The sequence below is a fragment of the Aythya marila genome (assembly GCF_965140915.1).
Source record: "Aythya marila genome assembly, chromosome: 7".
Lineage (NCBI taxonomy): Eukaryota > Metazoa > Chordata > Aves > Anseriformes > Anatidae > Aythya > Aythya marila.
In genome coordinates, this window is record NC_139048.1 from 4819485 (window position 1) to 4844703 (window position 25219).

At 43.2% G+C, this 25219-nt stretch overlaps 1 protein-coding gene across 9 annotated transcripts in view; it reads right to left on the reverse strand.

Moving 5' to 3' along the window:
- The window catches only part of TACC2 (transforming acidic coiled-coil containing protein 2), a 125092-nt gene that overhangs the window by 22789 nt on the left and 77084 nt on the right, over positions 1 to 25219 (reverse strand). For 8 of the 9 annotated variants that reach the window (XM_082764690.1, XM_082764695.1, XM_082764694.1 and 5 more), the window contains 5 exons: positions 17893 to 18050; positions 9799 to 11116; positions 5578 to 5638; positions 4345 to 4552; positions 691 to 752 (listed from right to left, as the gene is read on the reverse strand). In XM_082764690.1, the coding sequence (XP_082620816.1) occupies positions 691 to 752; positions 4345 to 4552; positions 5578 to 5638; positions 9799 to 11116; positions 17893 to 18050 (1807 nt within the window). The remainder of the gene's footprint in view (positions 1 to 690; positions 753 to 4344; positions 4553 to 5577; positions 5639 to 9798; positions 11117 to 17892; positions 18051 to 25219) is intronic. The other variant, XM_082764689.1, reaches the window with a different exon arrangement.

Genomic DNA, 25219 nt, shown 5'->3' on the forward strand with positions numbered 1-25219 from the left:
AAGAACGTAACCTAAACAGTTCATTCTTTGCAATGACTCTTCCTCTCCCACTTCAGAGTTAATCAGATTTCTGGTCCTGTCAGGCAGGAGGCACCTGTTGACTGAAAATTACCAAAATATTCACTGAAATTAACATTTTCTCATCAGTTTATGCACCTGACATACACACTTTATTTATTTATTTATTTATTTATTTATTTAAGTCCCCTGTGGATATGCCCCCACTGGATCTAGTCAAGCTATCAAATCCATGAATTAAATGGAAGGCCAAACAACTCCTAGCATATAGTACTGCATTCCATATTTCACCTTCATTCTGAATTCTGTCAGGATTCCCTTCTTCTTCCGAAAAGTTTTACTCTTGGTTTCTTAAAATAGCTCAGTAGCTAGTGTAGACAGCTCTGTACCCTGCACTGCTGGGACTACTGAGTTGCTTTTAATCTCCAAAAAAAGAACTACTATGATACTAGTTTAAAAATAAAATAATAAAATGGAACAAGCTCTACGAGATATTGGACAACAAAGCACATGCAATTTACCCCAGCTATGCCAATTTAAAGGAGATGGGTTTGTCAATCTGCTTCAGGCACATTATAATTAATTTAAGGGGTAGTGAGGTTGATGGCATTATCAGGATAGTGGGTTATGACAAGGGAATGCAAATGAATGGAAATGGAAGTGAGAACTTACAGGCACAGAGGAGCCAATTTTCTCCATATATTCTATTTCATATGAGTTGCCATATTCCAATTCTGTAACAGAAACAAAAAAGAGCCATTAAATACATGCCATGAATTAATTTTTGCATAAGTAAATGAGAATTCTCATTTACGAGGGCCATTCCCATTCTGAAATTTTAATCTGGTACTTTTCTACGAGATGTTAAAAATAGAATATACAGAGAGAAAGCAGAAGATGTACTTGCACCGATTTTTGACAATGAATCTATGACACACATCAGGCAAATGGAGTTGCCTGGAAAAATTCTGCTTTATCAGCTTGCCCAAGATTCTGCCTCAGAGCTCAGAATATTAACAAAGTTTCAGAGCACTTCCCGAGCAGATAACTTTCCCCTATTGTGTTATCTTATCACAGAAAACACGTTTTTCAATTATTTGTAATGCTGATTCCAGTTTCCTGTAACGTAAAGAAAAAACTAGCTGTTGTAAAATAAAATCACTTCTGTTTCTTAATGTATATCATACAGTTCTTACTTAAGAAGGACAACTGGGGTATCACTCGAGATAAAGAGATATATAAAATAACGCATAAAATAGCTGCATGCTCACTGAACAAGGGGTAAGACAACGGCCCACTTTACTTGCCTGGTTTTGTGTTTAAGTTATGGAGGAAAAGCCTGAGGCAGGAAGGTTTACAAAGAACCCTAAATCTAAACCCTAATAAAAATGCAAATCTTTACTGCTGCTGTACTTCTAATCTCCTAATTACACTAGAGGGAATAACCAGCATTTCCCTTCAACCCATGGTCACCAAGGAGAGAGCTGATACAGAGGAAGACAGATAAAACACAGCAAACTGGAAAGGAGAGCGTACCTTGCTGCACCCAAATAAAAGCAAAGACTTTGTTCAGTGACACCTTCACTTAAAAAATTAAAGCATCATTAATTTGTCCTAATTCTGCATTTTACCCTGCTGTCATGAGTCTGACAGTAACCATCGTTAGAACATGTGCTCTTTACAAACAAACCAGCCCTAAAGATATCCTCTTACCTGTTATGTTTTGTTTTGAATAAAAAGCCCCACAGAATACAAGAAGCCCCAGTCTATGTATTTTGTAGAACAACCACTGAGGAGGAACAGCCACAAACTCACAGTAACTGACCTCTGGGAGACATCAACAGTAAAATGTCTAAGCGAAGAGAATGTTATAACAGCAGGCTCCTCTCGTTTAAATTCCTGGCACTGCATGTTTTAATGGCAATCAGAAGCCAGGTAAGACAGCCAACCTTGTGTCAGGTACCAGACACAAGCCCCTACCTAGTGAAAGCAAAACCCAACCTGAAACAAGGAGATGGTAACAACCTTCTGGATGTCTTACTGCAGGAGAAACCAAGAACCTGTCTGTGTGTATTTCATTTACCTGCACACAGCCCACGAGGTGCACCACGGCTGCTTGTGGGCAGCTTTACGACCCCAGCCAGCCACGAGCGAGCACACAACCACGCTGCACAGGAGGAGGAGGTGTGCTGCCACCATCCTCTGCTGGCACAGGTGGCCGTGATCCTGCAGCTGCCTGCAGCATGCCTGGCATTTGCAACCTCAAATGACTTTTGGGACAACACGTATTTAACTTACTGAGTTCAGGCAGCAGAAGACAGATGGAAATACTTCAGCTAGGAACAAAAGGAACAACACGGCTCGCTAAACGCAGCTTGTTTGATCTCGCTGCTCTGAGAAGTTTCCAGCACAATCACAAACCATCTTCTCTCCAAGGCATCTCCTCTAAGATACCATCTCCCCTCCAAAACCTCAGGCTCATTATCTCTGTACCTTTAAATCTACGAATGCGCAGGATACCCTATGAGGTAAGATAATTATCTTTCACAAATACATACAACAGACTCACTACGTGATGTCCTCCAACTCCTCCTACAAATAGCTGCACAATTACATCAGAATTTTCTGCTAATAATTACTGCTTATTTCTGGTCTGTGAAACACAAAAAAGGCAGCAGTTATAAGCAGAGCACGCCGCAGATGGGAGCTGGATGTAGGGGCTGACTCAGTGGCTGGGCTGTATCGGTACAAAAGCAGCGTTGGGTTACAGGACAGCAGTCACACCAGCGGCTGGGAGGGGTAAAAATATCTGCCCTGACAACAGCACTGGGATTACTCATATGGCTCTTGAAGCAGCAGGAGCAAGACTGTCAAGGGAAGAAATTATTATTTTTAAGAGATCTGAAAAGCGGAAGCATTGTTGATTATAATTAGCTCGTAATCTGAAACTGACTATACCATGTGGCACACATGAGACAAGACAATTAGCATTTAATTAGGAGCTTTGTGCACTTTCTTCTACCTCTTTGATAACTCAAATGATTGCTGTAGAGTCTCTCTCGCTCTTCTTTTGTTCTAATTCCTTCCATAAAATTTATTTTTTTTCCCAGATTTTGATGGTTATTTTCTAAAAAATATTTCTTGTCTTAAAAATTTCTTTTAACACAAGGTAAGTGAATCTGCTATCTAAAACTTCTCATTTGACTGGAAAACCAAATGGATTAACCCAGACTGAAATACTTATCTGAACAGAAGACTCAACAGATTTCCAAAAAGTCCAGGCCATGCAAACGCATGAGCACGTGCATGTGAACATGTGCAGTCCTGTTAAAATCGGTGTGATCATTCATGCCTTTTGCTGTCAGACACATTTGACTTAAAAGCTTAGCAGTTTTTAATCAGGCAAAAACTCCTCAGACCCAGGCTAAAATGGTACAGAGCAGCTCTAGTGGCAGCCTGGGACTCGGGTCAAAAAGTCAGGAAAAATAACGAGGTCTGATCAAGAAGGAAAAGTTTAAGCCAAGTTAAACTCCTGCATTCCTCCCAGCCTCAAAGCTGACAAGCTGCCCTGAGAGCAGATGTTGCAGAGCCGTATTTCCTCTGGTAACCTCAGTGAAGGCCACACACACATTTCCAACTGGCTAAATTCTCTCTTCCACGTTTCGCAGACCTGGAATGACAGCCCTCTTCACAGAAACTTCCAGCTTTAGCTTGCAACAGCTTATAGGAAGGTACTACAGGAAAAATCGTAATAAGCTGCCATAGAAGGTGATATTGCCTGGCTCCTGAATGGCTGCTATCTTCCACAGGGGTATCCTGGACATTTTTGTGCATAATTAAACCTGGATCCCAGAAGCCTGGAGGGGAGGTGGTATGTTAAGGGTCTTAAAGCACAACCTTTGAGCAGGATTTTAACCTGGGGCCTTCAATACTAGAGCACATTTACTACCACTCACGTTATATGAACAGGCTCAGGCAAAACCACTGGTGCAGTGATCCTGGATCTAAGAGCACTAAACAAGAGCAGTTTCAGCCACTGGTCTCCTGTGATGACACAGAGAGAGCAGGTAGCATGCACAGAAGAACATAGCTTGTCTATAATAACCATAAAAAGACAGAAAAAGTCAATTTTCTCCAAAAGACCTCTTCATTTTCCTTTGAGCTGCCTCTCTACTGTCTCTTGAAAACACAAGACAGAACAATTTGGGTTATTTATTCAGCTCCCCATAACTACCAAGTTCCTCAAACTGGTCCAAAGAGCATCATTTTTTAGGGCTCCTAAAAAGTAACATTAGCTGGGTGCAGACAGTCCTGCATAAAGCATACCCTCGGTAGGAGAGCTGAATTTAGTCTCATTAACAAACGTAGACAGATCAGACGGCTGCGGGTAATCCTGCTTGTCCGTGTTCAGGTCCACAGTCATGCAGGTCCACTTCTGACTGGTCACTGAAGACGCCAGTTTCTCCTCATCTGTCGCATGAACCACCGTGGATATGACAGGAGGTGTTTCTGGAGTAGGCAGTGGGGTGGGATCCTGCAGAAAACAAGGGCTGATTAATGCTCTTCTCTTCCATTAAGAGGCAGAATAGTCAATGCTGAATTCCTCTGCCTGACCGTGGTCATCTTTTTAATTCTGTGCTCTTCACTACAGCCCTGTGTAAAATCCTTACAGAAAAATATGAAGCGTTTCATTGGGAATTGTACTAGTGACAAGTCCTCCTAGTGTAACTAAACTCTCTGATGATAAACACTCATGTTGCAAAGCTGCCTTGATAACAAGGAAGAAAGAGAACCCAGAACGGTTTAAATCTGTCAGGCACTTGACATAAGTGGCACCCATCACCCGTGGCAGAAGTCCCTGAGTAGCTACACGGACATTTTAGGCTTCCCTCAAATGAGCAAGCCTGCCTAGGGCTGAGAGGTCAGGAACCCTTTCTTCACTTCTGTGCTGTCGATAAAAGGGGAGGACGGCCGAGGGGAAGATGAAAGCAGCACGGAAGGAGCCGTGCTGCATCAAAGCAGTTGGGCTCCTACACACAGAGCAGCTTTTGTTAACTCCTCTTCCAAGAAAGCCACCTGCTGGCTGTTTATGACAAGGAATAAAACCATCCAAGCACATGCTCCTGGTAGAGCAGCCCATGTGTTTTATTTCTGTTTTCCTTCCAGCTCACCAGCTTTATGCATTCAGTTTCTCACCTTCTGATATCAGTTTTCCAAGGTGGACAGTTAGCTTCATTTTTCAGACTGATACCTGACTTAAAGATATGTATTCATCTTGCTGCTCTGTTGTAATGTAGGGCTTCCCAAAGTATGTTCAGAATAGTTTAATTGCAATTCCCAGGGCTAATACACATTGTACTGGAGCTAATATACATCATATGCAGGCCAAAAGTCTGATACTTATGATTATAGGCCTATGTGCTACACTTGGACATCAATATGCTTATATTCTTTACATCAACTCTTCTATTACTAAATTCTACATTTAAGTAACTCAAATTTCTCCCCGTGCCCCTCCAAGAATACAATTACACGGATCACAGTGATGCAGTACTTTACCTGAGAAGGAGGATCAGATAGCGGGGATCTTTTTGGTGATTTTTTCACCCTAAAAGTATCACTAAAAATAGAATTAAAACAGTTAATATGGTAATACCAGAAAGAATCGTGTCATTTCACACTTAGCAAGAGGCAGCTACAGAAAATGCAATCTCTGTAAGCCCTTCTGCTTTAAAATCCCATCCATGAGGCAGCAGCACCACAGAGAAACATGCTGAAGGGGCTTATTTTTGTCATGCACTTGGAACAGGCCTTGATTCCCCCAAAAGCTGAGAAAAGCAGGATTGCCATATTTCTAAATTCACTGAAAAAAAAAGTACTGACACATTTACAGAACTGCTCCATTGCAATTCAAATCCCTGCTCCACCCCAGGCATCCTCAGTGGCCTCAAGCAAACTACTTAGCTTGTCTGCTTCAGTTTCCCACCTGAAAATCAAGCCCAAACCACAGCTTTACAAGAATGACCTGAGAATTAAAATCACGATAGATTTAATCAGCAAGCTCTAAGAAGCCCATAAGTTATTAAAATGAGAAAGAATTGGGTATGCTTTGGATGAACTACACAAAAAAGTGAGGCCGATGCTGTTGCCAAGATGCCAGCACAAAGCTCCATCTTTACTCATACACCCAACAGGCCCCCCCTTAACACAGCCACACCAACCAATATGGCAATTCTGCTTCCCCTGACAGCTCAAATGCCAACTGGCACTACACACACTGCAGCCCTTCAGAATCCCCAAAATCTGAAACAGGCAAAAAGAATGAAGAATATGTGATATATTTCTGAGTGCTGCCTTTATGTTTATTCACAACTGGTTGAAAGTATCTTCTGACAGGGACATACACCAATGATTACCTGGTCTCTAGCTGTGTATCCCCACAGCTACTCAAACACATTTTTGCTACTAACTAGAAAAGGCAGAAAATATCACACCAAACTCACTGGTAAAGATTTAAGGTTAGAATTTGAGATGCAATGCTAAAAATTACTGCCCGTCAGCTCTTCCCTGATCAATAAGTGGCAAGGTCAACAGTGGAAATTATAATGGAGGGTTTCAGTTGGTAGAGGGTGGATCAATACCACATCTGTAGGGGAAAATAAATTGGGCAGCTGAATATTAGGGTGTTTGATGCTACTAATTATCTAGTTAGGATGCTGGAAATAATTGGGATAACTTATTCCTTTAAGAAGGAGAAACACTTCATGCAGTGTTTAAGCAAGAGTGATTATACGATGTTGTACAATAGCAGAAATAAAACTTTACTGTATTAGCTCAAGGATAGGAAATCTGTATGGTTTTAAAAGAGGATCTTCTTTGACAGGCAAACAGATAATGAGGCACCAGATTCTTCTAGCTCATTCACAGGCAGGCGTTTTACTTAAAAAAGCTTTCGTGTGTGCCAGTGAAGTGACACAGCTAGCATAAGAGCTTCATGCTGATTAACTGATCATGCTGCAAAATAAATGAGTAAAATTAAAAAGCCCACAAATCAAAGCAGAAACTTGAAATGTTAGCTGAGAATTACTTACAACAGAGAACATACAGACATCACATCTTCTACCATCCTAAGACAAAGAAGACAAAGAAAAGAGAGACAGACAGAAGGAACTGACAAAAAAGATAAACCTACAAACAGTCCGTTAATGTTAATGTGTTAAGGCAACCCGGTCATGCACATCTTCTACCTGCATAAGTTCAACCTCTACTTTTTATTGTGAAATAGGTTAGGAGAAAAAAAAAATATGAATTAAGTCAAGTTTTGAAATTCAGTGAGATACTTTAGACACGCCTTCATCTCACACTTCATCACTTCTGCGCCGCTCTCCTCAGGTGAGGCACCCCTGGGAGGTGGCACCTTTGGCCTCTCTCTCCCGGCACTTTGGGAAGCGAGGCCAACACAAGGTCCCTATTTTGCCTCACTGCTGTCAGAAGACACACAGAAGGCATCAGCTGCTCTTTGTTTGTCATCACCTGAGTGCCTTGAGCTGTCTCAAAACAGCTCAGCACTTTGGCATTCGACCAGGGAGTGATTTGTGTCAAGCTGCCATCCTTCCTAAAAATCCCCCCTTTTCACACAGGGGTCAGTCCATCGACTGCTTCAGGTTTCATTCACGAACACCAGCCTGTTGTTTTTATTGATTGTGAGGGATGTAAGGCAGCATACAGCACAGGCTCGAAGTAGTCGAGCTTAGCAAGGGCTTAAGCTCGTGCCTGGCTTCTTCACCACCCATAGGCCTCATCTAGAAATCCATGTCTGGCTGTATGAGGAAAAAGTTCTCAGACCGGCCCATGGAGTTTTATTTGTTTTATTTCTGTAACCCTCAATGCTGCTAGTAAACCCCCTGACTTGGCAAAAGCCACTAAGTAGGGTTTTAGAAGTCCTGGTAGATCACAGCATCACTTCCAACTCAAACACCCTCCTTTCTGCCCCTTGGAGCTGAAGCATTTTGCAGTGACTTCTCTCTGCTGCCCCATTGAGGCAGCACCACCAAGGGTCCAACACCCCAATTCCTGCCCTGGATCCCATGGAGGAGTCATGCTCAGGGCCCTTTTTGTGGAGAAACCAGTGTCAGGCAGAGGCAAATACAGCCACTGCCTCCCATGGCAGCCCACAGCGAACCTTAGGCCAATTTTCTTCTAGACGTGCAGATCCTCTTCTTTGGTAGGAACCCATAGCCAAAGCAGGTTATGGGGCTGCAGTGGGCAGGTGTATATCATAACGCAGCAAAATCAGTCTAGGCAAGGGCAAAAAAATCCTGTAACCTTCCTAAAAAAAAAAAATATTTACAAAACTCTTTTAAAATTCATGTTGTCCCCAAGTTAAGAATTTGGAATTGATTCCACTATTCACAGCGCATGGTGGACCCATGAGGTTTGTAGTGGGGTCTGTCTGCTCCACTGCAGCTACTGGACGGATGACACAAGGAGGCTGTGAATATTGGACTTCAGGGTCTGGTGACATTAAAATCCCCCTCTCTCCTTTTGGACTTCCCAAGCAAGACTCAAAGAGTTCTCCTGCTGTCAAAACCAGCAACAGTAACAACAAAAGCAATAAACAGGCTCCACCTTCAATAAACATCTCAAGTGTACAGCAGTCTGCAACTTCCAGAAGTCAGAAATGCTCTTAAAAACTAAAAATGGCACACGCTTCCTTAAATCTGGCAAGGGAGGTGAATTAGATGCCTGGAGGGTAGCAGGCAGCTAAGGAAAACTGAATCCTCAATCCACAAGGTAGGACACTTTTTGCATGCTTTACATTAACTACATTATCTTCAAATTGCCTGGCTTTTACCCATTTTTAATTACATTATTTTTAGTTAGCTGACATTTAAACGATAAAGGGACATGTTGCAAGGTATTTTCTTATAGATAGATACAGGATAACAATTTAAGATTAATGGGATATAAACGTACTGATTACCAACTCAAAAAAATGTAAGATAAGGGTAAGATAGCAAACTATGCACACCAGCAAGTGAACCATTGGATTACCAGAACTAACCACTGAGGTTCCTATCTAAATATCTAAATACAACAAGCTTGAACATTTATCCTGCAGTTTGTTAAATGTTCCTAAAAGCTGGATGTTCCCCTACCATGTAGTAGTCTAGGAGATTTCAACCCTTCAGGAATCCTAAGCTCTTTCACAGAAAGGAAACTTCAAGTTTTTCAGTCTTCTATTTAAAAAATATCCAATTCACTTCTTCGAACACTGCACCTTTCAGTGTGTTTTTTTTTCAATAGTGTAAGTCACTGGAAAAAACCTGCTGTGTGCAGTAGGGGGATTTGTTCTTGCCTTATTATTTCATGTCCTACTCAAAAAATATGATTCATAAAATAATCTTTAGTGGTATGAATCAGCTTAAACAATTTCAAATTCCAAGATGAGGTCACAGAACACTTGGCACAAACTTGAGAAAATTTGGATGTAATCACATTCAAAACTACACCGGGCCCCAAAACTTCAAAAACCCAATGCCTAGTCCAGTGGCCTTATCTGGCCTAATTTATCCCTGGTTCTCCCTTTTGGCCTGGAAATATCAAGTTATTGAGGTAACAGGTTGAGGGAAGGCACATACAGGCAGGAGTTCTGTTGCATGGTTAACAACACTGAGCAGGATCTTTCTGTCTCTACTCAATCCTAAAAGTGATACAAGTGGGCCAATGGGTAGGACTGTGCTGCTTCTAATCCAGAAATAGCTGAGCCCTTTAACTTACGTCTTTAGAGGCGTCTTCTTCTTTTTTGCAGGTTTATTCAAGCTGTCTCCATCGGTCCCGTTTGTTTCATTGGCACTGGCTGGTATCTCAAAGGAGGCTGGAGATTTGGTGGGTGAGCTGGCGATCTTAGAAGAAGACTTGAAAGGGTCAATAGAGTCCTCGCACATGTCTGGCTCGAAACTGTACGTTTGTTGAGGCAGTTTGGGAGATTCTTGCATTTTTGTACTAGATGAGAACGGGTTAAAATTGGGATCGTCCCACTTGTCAATATCAAAAGTGTAAGATCCTTTTGTGATAGGGATCTCATTTGGATCAGTGGGTGTCTTGGTTGGTGTGGTTGGAAGGTTATCAAGCTTTTCCACTGACTTTTTAGTCTTTGGCCTCCGTAGTGGCATTTTAGCACCAGGTTTTTTACCTGTTTTTTTAGGAGGAGCGCTCTCCTGCGGGTCTTCACCGATCCCTTTTTCTTCAGAATAATCAAACTCCAGCCTCACCGCAACACCTTTGACCGGAGGGTCCTCTTGTCCTCCGGTGTCAGGCGGGGTCACCTCCACAGCCTCAGGTGCCGTTGTAAGAGGTAGCGTTTTCTTACTGGCAGGGGGAGAGTTTTGTACTTTGCTGCCTCCAGTGCTAAACGCACTAATCCCTTCAAAACTGTCTGGATCCAAAGGGTAGGATCCCTCAGGCACAGCCGGGGCCTCCTGTTTCTCAGCAGAGATTTTAGAAGGTTCAGTACATTCAGGTTTTACTGAGTCAGCCTTTGCTTCAGATGTTGATTTATCCTCACCTGGGGCAGAAGCTGCTTGGCCAAGGTCAGACGGCTCTTGTGGCGTTTCCTTCACCGGCGGAGCATCGAGAGATTTTTTTGCTGACGGCTTCTTTTTTAAGGAAGCTGGCCTGGATTTCTTGGTTCGCTTAAGGGTACTGGAAGCACTACTTGAACCAGTACCATATGCATCTGCTGCTGGCGCTAGCGTCTCGTTATTGCCAAGATAAGACGCTCCATCAAAATCACTAGCTTGCAAGCTAAGAGACCGAGATAATGTAGATTTGGAAATTGGCACCGAATCGGTCGATTTTCTTCGAACATTCGCTTTGGGGTCACGATTCTTCGATTCCGGAGAACTCGGTCCTAAGGCATGGAGAGAATCAACCAACTCAATGTTATCAAAGTCCAAGTTGTAAGTTCCACTGCTGGCTATGGGCTTGTCCTCATCAAAGACGGTGGAAAAAGAATGGGAAGGGGGACGGAAAGGGCTTTCTTCAACAGGTTCGCTGTGGGACACATCAGCTACAGGGGCAGTTTCGGAAGATAATCCTGTGGGAACAAACAGAAAAATCAGCAAATTTTAAACACGTTTTAAAAACGGGTGCTTAGTAATCTTGCTATAATCTAATACTAATACAAATATATATATATATATAAAAGAAAGGGTAAAAATCATTCAGATGGAGTAAGCAATGATTGAGGGACATTTTCAATATATGAACTAGATAAGGAAAAAAAAGTTCTCCCCAGGAAAAGATTCAAGTCAAGCTGCATGAAAATACAAAATATGCGTTGGAATAGCCTCTTGAGGATACCTTCTAAACTAATTATCACTTAGTTAAAAAGGTGTCTATTATTATAACATGCTAAATATGCCACATACCAGAAATTCTGGACTTTGAACATTACTCACATTTTCTTCTTTTCTAAAGAGTTCACAGAATTGTGTCAAAGCTCTTTTGCAGTAGATTTCCTGTCAATTTGGCCAGTGCTTCAGCAATTACATGTTGATCTTAAGTTTTGTTTCCCATGTGCTATTTTTACTAATTTCCCAGAGGGACAAAACAATGGAACATGGCTTCCCCTCCACAACCCATCAATGTCTGCCCCCAGAAGCCAATACACTAAACTTTGACCTCAAAATTCCAAGTCTACAATAAGACGTGAATCATGGAGAACTTCATATGAAATAAATTACGGCAAAGATTATAAAAAAATAATAATAATCAGTTCAACAACTGTACAAGAAATCTCAGTTGCAAATATTCTATAAGAAAGACAATTAGAAGCTGCCTACAGATTATTCAAAACAGATTTCTCAAAGCGTTGTGCTAACTCCATGATGAAAGGAAAATTTTATAGGGAGAATTATATGGCAGAACCGTTCAACTGAACATCTTTTCATTGTAATTAAAGGCTCGCTTATCAAACGGAATCCTAAGAGAGATTTATAGCAGTCTCTTGACTTGTTACATAACAATTATATTGGACTAAATAGAAAAATACACAGTGCGTGTCAAAAAGAAAGTACACCAGTAGGAAAGGATTAAGATGATGGACCCTTCTGCCTTCCACCTCATTAAAGTTCATTACCAAAATGCTTTACGGATCCTGAACACGGTTTGCTCTGGCTGTCATTGTCCCTGCCCAAACCTAGCACCGTCACCTCCACCACCGTGTCCGTGTCCCGGTCAGGGCGTGGAGCCCTGGGAAATCCCTCCAGTATCCAATCCACGCTACGCTAAGCTGGCTGCTGGGGCTGCACCCAGCAGCTGGGCTCGCTCTGATGAGAACGGGAGCAGAATGATTCAGGGCTTCCCACTGAGCAACGCAGCTTTTGTCGTGGTTTCAATTTTAGCGTCATGCAATTTTAAAGAGAAGCACGCTCAAGCAAAAATGAATGCTTTGCTCATCCTTAAACGATTTTGGTGAGATTTCTATGCATCTTTTTCACTTCAATCTTGACATGTTTTGCAAAACAGTTTCCATTGTGCCCAGCTACATTCATTACTGCTTTTCATAAAAGCAAGGTGGACAGAGAATCAATCAGCTTTTTGTCAGAAGTTATGAGTGGATTAAGAACAGTTCTTCTTTATTCCAGAGGAAATGGCACCTCTGCATAGAAATCATGGGAGTTCTTACTTATGAATGTAGAGAACAGAAGAAATTGAAGGAAATCAGATCCATTTCCCACAGCAGTAGCTTAGAGCAGCACCAGGTATATTGAGAGATTTTCAGAGGAGTGACAGCTGCGCGGTTTCTCTCAAGACTCTGGAATTTTACTGAGTTACAGGAACTAAACATATTGCTTTACTGTGTTTTTTTTTTGTTTTGTTTTGGTTTGGTTTGTTTGTTTGTTTGTTTGTTTGTTTTTTCTGAAATGAATGCTAGTAATGAGGCAATATTTCAGGACAGTTTATTTTTTTTTCCTCATCTCCGCAGGGCTGTGCTTGGGTTCAGTCTGGCTGATTGGCCATTCATTAGAGTCAATTTGCTGAGCTGGTGTTTGCTTCACACGCACCTCACTTCTGACACCGGTGGGACTCAAAGACAGTCGTAAAACTCCAGCGTTAGGCTCATCTGTGGATTTTACACCACCGTGGAAGGGAAGACACCTAACTGGGATACAGAGCAATGAACACCGCATAGCTCTAACACGTCAGCACAGAACAAATCTAGGTCAGCGTGAAATAAAAGGGGGGATCTGAACACAGCCTTCTGAAATTACGTGTTGTTTTCATTCCCTCATGTGCCCACCAGGGTTGAGGCTCTTTGTTCAAAGACAGTACAAACATATATTTAATATAGATATACAAAATCAATGCCCTGCAGGACCTGGAATGCAGCAGGAAGGTACAGTTGAGCTGAATTTGGGATTGCATCACGGCAGTGAGCAGATGTGCAATGCTTCCCATGCTCAGGGTGGCCCAGCCTTCCAATTTGATGTTCTCCACGTAACACGGAGCTCAGAGCCCTTTGGTTGATTATTTCACAGCTTCCTCCTCACCAAATCCTTCGTTCAGAGTACAGATTTCTGCAGAGCGCAGCTCAGCTCCCTGCTGCAATATTTCCATTGTTTCTTTATGGAACAACATGGGAAATGGAGAGAAAACTGCTTTTGGGAGCCATGCACTGCTGCTCTTCAGCTCCTACCCCATTGCACAGGGATCACCTGCCTGGAAACGGTAGCAGGCAGGAGGGGAAGAGGTGAACGCTCTTTGCTGGTGCAGAGCAGCACAGCTTTGTAGCACCACAAAGAGATATTAAGATGTGACTTTAAGGGCATATTCAGAGAGCAGAGCCATTTGTCTTCTTAGACCACAGGATTAAGTGAATCAGTCTTACTAATTACTGCATTTCATTAAAATGCAGCTTGATCGTGGAGGAAGGTACCACACTACAAGCTCTGCAAATGAAGGTGTTAGCTTGCCCTAGAGAGAGGCCAGCAAAAGGTTTTAAACCAGGCTTATGCTTTTTAGGGGCTCATGGCAGGGAGCTGACAGTCCCCCACAAACTATCCCAGTAGGAATTGCCCTCAGGCAGGCACTAGGTGGTGGGAAGCATTCCAGAAACATGAGCGACAGCAGAGAAACCTGTGTTGTACTGAAAAACAGGTGCTCCCCCAAAGAAATCTGCCATTGCAGTCATTGAGAAGGCGACCCAAGGACTATTCCTTCCCCATGGACATTGCTCTGACTGTAGAGAAAGCCTGCCTGGATTAGGATACTTTTTTTTAGGATACAGAGCGGATACTTTTTTTATTTTTCTACAGAAATCTACAAAAGAAATCTACAGAAAACTACAGAAATCAATTTTTGTGCATTATGATTTTGTACCAAGATGGTGACAGCACCTCGGATGACAGCAAACCTCCAACACCCCACCAGGAAAGAGCACGGGGCAGCCCCAGCCCTCCCTGAACTCAGGTCTCCTTGAGGAAGCTGCAGAGATGCCCCACGCAGCCCCACACGTGTGCAGGGGATGCGGTGCCCACCGGCAAACACGAGGTTACCAGACCAAACTTAACCAGATCTAATACAGCAAACGCAGCAGAAATTAAATTATACTTCTGTTTTCTGGAGGAAAAAGAAGGATGAAGAAACATTTGGAAAATGCATAGAGCGTGCACCCCCACACTGTTATAATGAAATACCTCAGCAGACAAGCTCTTTGCCTATAGCGTATGGGAACTGGAATTACCTAACACTACACGTTTTCAAACAGCTTATTTCACGTTCCTGCTTGTTATGAAGGCCTTTGAAGTTATGAAATCAATTACTAGCACTATTGTTAAAATTACTGTAAAAATACTTCTGCCATTTATTCTGAGATAAGATGTTGGATATAAAGCTTATTCTCAATTTTCTTTTGTCAGGCAAAAACACAAAAGAATGTTTGCCATAGCAAAAATTCAGTTTGCTTTTCTCTGGGTCATCATCTCTGTACTGGGAGGGCTGATTTCAATTCCCCCAGCACAAGAACGAACTGGACACAGGTCTCCCACGAGGGATGAGTGGGTTGTAATAAGTAAAGGGGGCTCCAGCTCTTGCATCTCGCCCTGTGTATAATCTGAATTCACTAAATAATTGAAGAATGTAGGAGGAGAAGAAATGCCCCTGCCTAAGTAAGAAATCCTGGCCAGAAACGGGGAATTTGGGAGAAAGAGCTTGAAGCACTTCATGGTGCTCAGGTAGACAAAGAAGAGGACCCTGCTGTGAGGAGCCGATGCAGCCTCCCGTGCATTCACCTCACCTGAACTAGGTGCGTGGAAAGCTCACGGCCTGCAGATAAGCACCTCAAACGATAATTTAAGACACTACCAAACTTAAGAAGAACACAAAAAACCAACCTCAAGCTCATTTGCTTCAAGAGTCCAACCCTTGCTCCCCACAGCCAACAAAACGTTTGGACGGGCCCTTCCCTCCAGACTCGCCCGCTGAGCAGCTTCCCTCTTCGGCCCAGCCCCTCGCTCTGCCGCTGATGGACTGCGGCCATGTGGCAGGTTTCACACCACCAGGAGCTGGCACGAACCCAGGGTGAATCGAGCTGTATTACACTTTCATCATACTTATTAAGCCAGCGTTGAAGTCAACCTAATTAAAAACTCTCCTCTTGGCTTTCCAGCAGTGGGGTCCAGCTGTTGCGCTAATGACGCGATGCGGCATCACCACAACCGTCTGCATCCATAATTATTGTCAGATACAGATCAAATAATCCCTCAAACACTTCTGCGCTTCCTCCTTCCACCCAAACACACGCTTCATCACCACCATCCTGTCGAAGACAAAGGCGTGCGGCTGGCGAAGCAGGATCCCAGCTGGCCGGCGCTGCCTCTCGCTGCGTGCCGGGCTCGTTGGCTGCCCATATTTCTTATTCCTCTTAGTGAAACCTCTTTATTTAGCTGTATGGTATCGACTAGGAGCCCTGCTTCCGCTGCCCACAGCCCCCCAGTAACTCATCGAATTTGTGTGCAGCCACACACACAACCTATGAGATAAGCAACCTATAAGATAACCGGGAGTCAATTGGTTTATAAAACAAAAATGTTAACCCAAAATGTCACTTCTCTGAAGCATACGAACACCTAAGCTACAGTCTCACTGTTATTAATTTCTTCAAAAGGTTTCAGAAACAAGCGAATGCTTTGTGTTGCCCTCCTACCTCTGAATTTTCCCTGCATTGCACAGCCCTCTCCTCTCGTACCACCCCCCCGTTGTATAACTGCATTCTGCATCATTTCGGAATGCGGAACGCAGCTCTGGCAGTTTGTGGCAATTTGCCTCCCATGGACAAATCTGATTTGCAAATGAAACATTTTCATCTCCACCACCCAATGGCTTTTAATACAGTTCACGCTGGCTATGAATGGATACAGTCAGTTTCCTATCTATTTGGGAATGCCCAAAAGAAAGGAGGGGGAGGTCTGGGACACAGGAAGAAGAGAATCGCATGTGACAGGGACGCACATGTGTATTCAGGGGATGAAGATAATCTACTGCAGTAATTAAAAACATGCTGCAATGCTGTTTAGCATATGCACTCTTTGTTCTCTCAGCACTTAACTTGTTTTGTCATCACAGATATTAAGATGAGAAAAAGGAAAGAAGATGGAGAACGAGTAATGCTGCTTGCTGCAGTGAAGAAGGAACTCTAAAGGAGAAACTGCCAGGACATCTCTTCTCCGTATTTTATTTTGTGGCATCAGTTTGTTGAACATCTTTCTAGTTTCTCATAAACTCATAGCATAAATCACAATCTTAAGGAGCACTCCTTAATGCACGAGTCCCAGAAATACTTTAGGTGTCTCAAGCCATTTCCAAGACTTGTTTGTCACATCCCCAAAGGTTTAAATCAAGCTCGACAGCCTTTGCAATACAAGCACCAGACACGGACATTGCTTTGCCCCTGCTAAATGCAGCCACTACAGTGGGAAGTGAAAGCTTTAAAGCATGGCAACGTTACACAGCTTTCCAAAGGAAGCGTAAGCCAGCTTTAGCCTGCTTAGAGTAAATTACCTTTACACAATTTAGCAATGTAATCAAGATGACTTGGCTTTTGGATGGGAAAAAAGACAGCATAATAGGCAATTCAGTCTTAAACTGTTGAGCTGTCATTTGACAACCTAAACAAAGCTATTTTGGGATAAGGAGTGCCTCCTACTCCTCCATATTCTATTATTCAATTTGGAGAACAAAGAATACCTTTTTGGGGGGGAAGAGGGCAAAGCTTTTTGTTTCTGAAATGTCATATTCCCTCCTTAAACGTGACCTTGCCAAGATGTTCCATTTTTATGTATCTGTATTATCCATACACTCACACTCACTGCTCTGTTACTGTACCACAGAGCTAATATAAATATTTCTACTGTTCTAGGAGCTTTTTGTTCACTTTCTGCTTGAGGTGCCAATACAGATGAAATAGTATTTCGTTAACTGTCACTGCTAGCAGTGTGCAGCCAAGTGCCTGTACATCGTACCTCCTTTTTCTAGGCATCTGACTCTGAAAAGCTCCTAAAATACTGGGAGGAGAGAATGACATTTGATTCTAAAGGAAGAATTGGTGTTTAGTGTTTTTTGTTTGCTTGTTTTTCCTAAAAAGCTCCTATTTTCTTTATTATTTGCCCAGTGTTATGGACAGATTCTCTACTACTTTACTCCAGGAGGTGACAGAGTTTCTCCTCTCAGCACAGATAAGGGTCAGCACACACCAACAAATCTTCCAGGAAACAATTCGTTAGCAACAATTCCTTGCCTCTGCTAACACAAACACCTCACCTCAGCTTCACCTTCCTCAGCAAGGTGTCCCACCCATGGCATGCTCCTTACCTGTGTCTTCCAAGGACAGCTGGGGCTTTATTTCTTGTTCTGCTAGGTCTGCTACAACTGCTGCCGCCGCTTCGGGGGGTGGCTGGGGTGGTGATGGTGGAGCCTTGACCGGTGTGGTAGACTCCGGGGTCTCAAATGCTTCTTCTGAGTCAGAGCTCCTGGGGAAAACCAAGCAAGAGAGAGTTTTCTTAACAGCCTGGACTAGTGAGGAGAGGGAAGATTCATGGCAGAGACACCAGCTATTGGGCTACCTCTGCAATTTTCAAAGGCAGCCCAGAAGGAGGTATTACATCACAGTGTGGTTTCCAGAGCAGAATATCATGGCCACGATCTTGTCACTGCTTTGTGCTACAAAAATGAATGTGTATTTGGAAACAAATCCAGGCTGCAGAGCCTGCTTTTCAGTGTGAAGGAGGTTCAACCACAAAGACAACACCAACACCCTTATATCAGATAGATTCTGAAACTTTCCTTGGTGCAAGGGGACATAAATGAACACGAAAAAGGATCTTAAGAGTCATTTCACAGCTTCATTTAAAAAAATGAAACACAAAACTTTAAAAACATCATCAAAGTTCTGTGTGTGCTCCTACAGGTGAGAGCACATGGAGATACCTGAGGTGCAGCTCATCCTTGGGTACCCTGCTTCCAGGGAAATAGATTTTACTTTTTTACACAATTTTCCCATAGCCCTCTTGTAAATGTATAGGTTTATTAAAAAGGTGAGGCAAGGTGTAAAATGCACGGTCCTGGTACTGTCAATAATCCTTTTCTAGCACCGTGGGCTCACACAGCCACAAGCAACAGAAGGATCCCAGTGGGTTGGTGTCAGCCCAGTGAAACAGCAGTACCCCAAACGGAGCCAGTCAAAGGAAATGCAGGCCTGAAAGGCAACGTCTGTAAGAAATGATGGGAAACCTAAATGATAAGTGAAGATCTAAATCACGTAAGGACAAAGAACTTCTGGAAATAAAGCTACACCGTAGTTAGTCAACATAACGTTTTCTCCTCCTGCCACAGAAGTGCTTCAGGAAACAAAGCTGAAGAACCAAACAGAAACAGAATTTGGTGTTTTTCTTGCAGAGAAATATTTCCTGTCATAAAAGTAAACTTAGAAAGTTATCATCTAAACCAACAACATTAAAAGTAATTCATCCCTCTAGTGTTTTCACGTGATTCTCACTGCCTGAGCTTCAGCACAGCTTCGTTTTGCCAATATTCAGTAATCTCAGCAAGATTCTGATCTGATACCTTTAATTTTCACCTGCACCCCTCCATAAGCAGCAATGTAATCAGTAAAAACTTTCTTAACCTTAATTCAAATGCAGCCGAGTTTGTTATGAGGGGCGGTCGTGATAGCAAAGCTTGGTATTTAACACGGAGGTGGGAAGGGAAGCTCCACACCAGGGAACTGTTCGTTGTCATCACCTGAAGGGTGGCAAAGAGCATAAAGCCTGGGAGCATAGCCCAGGACTGTGCTCCAAGGTCTACATCATGTATCTCCTGGGAAAATGAGAACTTGTGCTGAACTGGGTCGGTTTTCCTTAGAGAAAACACGGGATGGTCTCTCCCGCGTAGGATATTTTTAAGACTGTAATTGTACTTTCAAACTGTAACAAAAGATTTTCCCAGAACAACAGGATTTCCTGTGAAAAGGAAATTACGAATAGAACTGGCTGAAATGTGTAATGTCTTTTCTCTGAAAAGTACAGAAAAATAAATAAGGCTGCTGCAAATTCCCTGGTGCAGAAGAGCTTGCCAGGCGGCAGCAGGCGCTGACCCAGCTCTCGTGGAGGGAAGAGCCCCTTCTGTCCTCCTGACCATTATCCTGAAGCTCCAGCCGAGGACGAGGCAGGGTGAGATGGGACATGTGGGGTTTAGGGATGGAGAACTCATTTGCTGGTCCTGGCTCATAATGGGGAGAATGGGCCTGCAAGCATGGAGTCCAAACAGTTAAAAGCTATGGGGTGGAACATAAGTTATCAGGGCAAGCTCACACTGATTTCCGAGGGTGGCTACAAGGACGTGTGAGTGTATCTCATATCTTTCTATCTGCATCCTTTGTTTTTTGTATATAATGGGGGAAAAAAAAATAAAAATCTAGATTGTAGAAGCTACAAAATGACTAGAAGTACTCTCACAGTCCTCTTTCACCTCTCCAAAGATGGCCAGTAAACAGTAAATGGGAAGGCAGCCGGTGAGCAGTGAGTGCAGTGCACACAGGCAGGGAGAGGAGCTGGGGAGAACCAAACACCATGGCCATCCTACGGGACCAGTTGCGGCATAGGGGTGCTCCCGCTCTCACCTGGAGGCTTGGAGCAACTGAAGGCAGTTCCCGGGGTTGACTTCTCTTTGTCCCCTTTGGCCTTGTGGAAATCCAGCCCCAGAAGTTACATTACCTTCGTTTTTGTAGACCACAGACACTTATAATTTTAAGTCCTTCACTTCAGAATGAAAAATAGCCTTTCTGTCACCGCAGCTGGAAAGCAGTCAGCACACAAGGATGAGATTTCCTGCCGTGCCTCTCCTCGTTGTTTGGGAGAGGGGATGGAGCTGCTCCCCACCAGCTCGTGGAATCACAAGGAGCAACATCAAGACTGGCTTCAGGGCTTAGCTCTGTCACAGCCAAGCTGAACATCCTCCATCCATCTATATTCAAACTGGTGTATTTCCTTCCAAACTTAGCACTTTGGACAAAATACAATAAATAGGTGAGGTTGATGGTTGGACTTAATGATCTGGAAGGCCTTTTCCAACCTACGTGACTCTAAACTTGCCTTGTTATTGCAGCTTGGCCCAGTTTAGTTGTAGTCTCTCAAGCATACCATGCAGACTGCCAGCAAAACCTGGACCTTGAGAATCGAACAAGTGCACACCCATCTGTCACCAGAGGGACATTCAAGAATCACCCAATGCTTGGGTCCTGCTGCTGGATGAGCTGGCATACACCACGATGGACTGGGAGTCCCAAAGCTGTGCAATGAGGGACCCAAATGAGCAAACACTGTGGTGATGTACAAACCATGAGCAAATACAGCTCATAAGCATGAGCTGTGGCACCACCTAAAGGCAAAGCACAGATTCCAGTAGACCTGGCAACCCAAAGCATCAAAAGCTATTAGATCATAGTTAGGATACAAATTTCACATCAGTATTTACTGAATGATTTATACACTGTGAGAGGAATCTAAATCAGCAAGAGAAAAAAAAAAAAAAAAAAAAGCAGCTTCTTAAGATGCTCAGTTTAGTACTAAAGATGAATTTTGGTTTTCATTCCTGTAATCCCACTGGGAGATGCGCTGGAAGTAAAAAGGAGGAATGAGTTCCGTAGTCTCACCTCCATCGATCACTTTCAGAGATGATCCTCATAAAAGCTGCATGAATAATTCAGGTCTGTTTTCCGATGAGATCAGAGCCGAGGATGGAGGACTGGCTGTACACTGCTGAGGTCAATCTGTCTTGCACATTACTTAAACGGGCACATATACTCATCCTATCCTGGCAAAGCCAGAGATAGAAAGATTTGAAAAGACACTCAGCAGCTTCAAGCTTTCAAGTCCATACAGCCACAGAGGCGAGGCGCTCAGAGATGTGCATTAATTTCAGTCAAGCTCTTCCACCGCGAACAGCCTGATAAAACCTTCTCAAATTTCCTGCTCCCATTTTTCACAGTTAAATTGATCTTATCCCGTAGAGGTCTTAAAAAAATAAAACGAGAAAAAGAACACGGAGACAGCATGTTTCAGTGGCAGTCTCAAGCCTGAAGATCAATCCAACTCTCAGCTGTGCCACTCAAGTGCTGCATGGACGGGGTCTTGGTCAATCCACTTCTGCATCTGCCTCGAGCCTGCCTCACCCACCCAGGCTGTGAATTCTTTGTGGCACGAACAGCTTATCGCTGTGAATCTGTGCTGATTCAGAGGAAAACAAAAATTGAAGACTGCTAAACTGGTACATATTGAATTTGAGCTTTTTTCTTGTTCTATTTATAAAAAATTCAATAACGAACTCTCTCTATAATTCATCTTGTGGTATTTTTCATGCTGCAGTTACACAACCCGGTAGCAGATGCATATCATCTCCTTTCTCCCTTTCTTTCTTCAGACTTTCAATGTTGTTCAGGGTCATAACTCCAAACCAGCACGAGAGCCCAAACCGTACAGCCCTTCCCAGAGATCAAGCTACCACTTCAGGCCAGCAGCCTTACCTGACCCTAGGGCCTACTCACAGCAAACAAGAATATCGTATGTTACAACAAAAGGTCAATTTTTTCATCCCAGCACAAGGTTAGAGTAATATCAAAAACGTTTCAGCTTTGTGCTGTCATTTCTGTATGGTATTTGCCTACTCGGTGACTCCAGGCCAACACAGGGCTCCACGTTAATCAGCTGCTCTTAACGTGGTACTTGTTGGCTGGGCCATTTGTCACCTACCCGCTCTGAGGAACAAACAACATCACAGATTTTAAATGTTAACATTAAATTGGCATGGCAGCATACAAAAATCATGTCGGACACAGCGGTAGATTCATTTGGTTAAGTGTTAATTATTAATATTTGGTACCTGAATTAGTCTTCCTGTCATCCACGGATCTGTTAAACTCATGGCATTGAAATGCACCACAAACAGTGCTAGGCATACGCCTCACAAATGGTATTTCCCTTCTCTCTAGCAAAACACACCATTAAAATGACCAAACTTCTCAGAAATAATTCAACACTACCAACAGCACCAACAGCATTTCACACAGAGAAGAGCAAAACCATCATCCTTAGCCAAGCCGACCAAAGCTGAAGGGTCAGTGACTTATTGGGACCACTTACAGCCACCTGCCCTTCCCCTCCCTGTCCCCACGGGGAAGGCTCTCAGCGTGGGATGTGAGCACGTCAGGAGCTGGGGAGGCACAAACATGTCACTTACATGTCCCCGGCCTCCACTTACAAGACAGTTCCTTTAGGGACACGTTTCTGGCCATTAACTATTGATGGACTTCCCTCACGCTGCTCTAAGGATATCCAGCAGCAGGATCATCAACCTACAATTAAATAAATCACGCACAGAGCATCACTACCGGTTCGTACCCGCAGGATGAGGACCAAGCCTCAGGACTCATACCCATAAAATAAGGCCTGTTACCCAGGAGGAAAGCAGAGGAAAACCAAGCACATTGTTCTCCCAGGGTTTGCTCCAGCAAAATGCAAAGTGTCCAACTGTGATGGAAATCGATGGGAATTCATAGTTTTCTAGGGCTGAATCTGTATGAGGGATGTACCTCACCTTCTGGGGGAAGGCTGCCTGCTGTACAACATGAGGCTTATGTATGGTATATGTATGCATACATCCCAGAAAAGACAATGATGCCCCTAGCTACTTGCCTGCCTTGCAACACTGGAGGAATGTTTTTTAGGCTTCCGACTTGCAAAGTCTGACCATCAAGACAAAACTGTAATTTCAGCACAGGATTGTTTCAGCTTGGACTATATAGCTGGAAAGTAATTTCAGTCTCACTTTATGACATCCCTAACCGCTGCCCTGTAGACCTTTTTTGTTTTTACTTGAAAACTGGGCATGGTTCAGTGAAAAATGGGTACAACAGAGGCTTCTTAAATCACAAAAAATTAAAATAATTTTAGAGAAGTTATCCCTCAACTGGGAGGAAGTCAATTTCCTAGGTATTTCCATTCTTTATCCTGCTATCTTACAGATACATTAAAGTCCTAATAAAGACTAAATTGTAGGACAAAAAAAAAAAAGTGTATTTTTTCTTTCAAGAAAGGTTTCTGTGATTTTTTTTTTTTTGCGAATTTTGTGAATACTGCAGAATTGGAAGACTTAAATAGGAATTGTGTTTTGCTTTCAGGGGTTCCTGTCGCAGAAGCAATACTGCACAAAACCAGCAGCAGTTTCTTCCTCGACAGAGGCATTTGCCCATATAAGACCAGGACAACGCCATGTGATCGGTTTATGGCTGGAGCTGTGACACGGCAGCAAAGCATTCCTTGCAGTTCTCGCTTAAAAAACCAGAGGTTTTATCAAATAAATCCCATTCTGCTGAACTGACAGAGACCTACTTTAGCACAATGCAATTACCCAGGAACTCATATTGTCACAGATGTGTGCAGGAAGCAGGGCTGGCACTCCTCTCCAGAGAAGGATTTTAAGCTGATTTCAGCATAAATATTCCTACAAGACCCACTCAAAACATGGTTGCCCAGGAAAATAATCAATTCTCCATCGAAGGCGACGCCTCCCAGCCCATCAGCGATGTGCCCTGACAAGCACACGGCTTAATTTAGAGACACAGGGGAGGGAGAGCATCGTGCATCACCCCGGGAGCAGCCAGGGCTGCTTCCCTCCTTTGTGCAGCTCCTTGCTTCTCCTCCAGGCTGCGAGCCGGGGCGTGATGCCCTCTCTGTTGTCTCGGCACAAAGCAGAGAGCTTGGCTGAAGCATTAATGATGTACACCTGCGGAAACATGGTGCGAGCACTCAAACAGGGCTCGGATCTTCACAGCCGCTGCTCTAACCCTCCCGGGTGACTTCACATCCGATCTGCAGCTCGATGTCCTCGACAGCAGTGACGGAACTGACATGTAGGGATCTGCCTTTTTTTTTTTTTTTTTTTAGATAGGTGAGAAAATAGAAATAAAACGTCCTGGCTGCAAATCGCGACATGGGACTTCAGCCGTGGAAAATAAATAACACCTCGTGTGCTACCCAAACCACACAGGTCAGTGTGGAAACGTGTTTTCTACGAGAGGTTACAAAAAGAAACATGAATCTCTTAAAAATTAATCGCTTACTATAAAAAGGGTAATTTTTCTTCATAGGATGATTGCATTTGGAGAACAGGACTAGAATCGCAGCAGAGAAGGATGAAAAGGACACAATTAATTTAAAGTTAATGCTGATTTCTGTGTTTTACCTATTGCATTACAAGTAATCTCTCCATAAATCTTTCCAGGAGGGGAGAAGGAATTATTTCTCCTGCTTTTCCTGCTTGTTTATTCAGCGATTTGAAGAGCACTCTGTGCAGAAGCCAAACTCGCACTCCCCCAGCAAAGCCATTTCCTGCTTTCACGCAGCAACCAGAAAGAAATGTCTCGAGCTGTGGGAAGCCACATCTGAAAGGGAAGATTGAGGGATATAACATTGCATCCTTACAGCAGCACTTCAAACTACTTAACTCATTTTTCTAACTGATTAGCGAGAAGTTCTCTGCATTGATTTAAATCACATTAAGTTTTTTTTTTTTTCCTTTTTATGGCTTTTCCTGAGACGTAACGGAGTGTTTTCAACACTGCTGCAATAAATGAATAATGAAATGA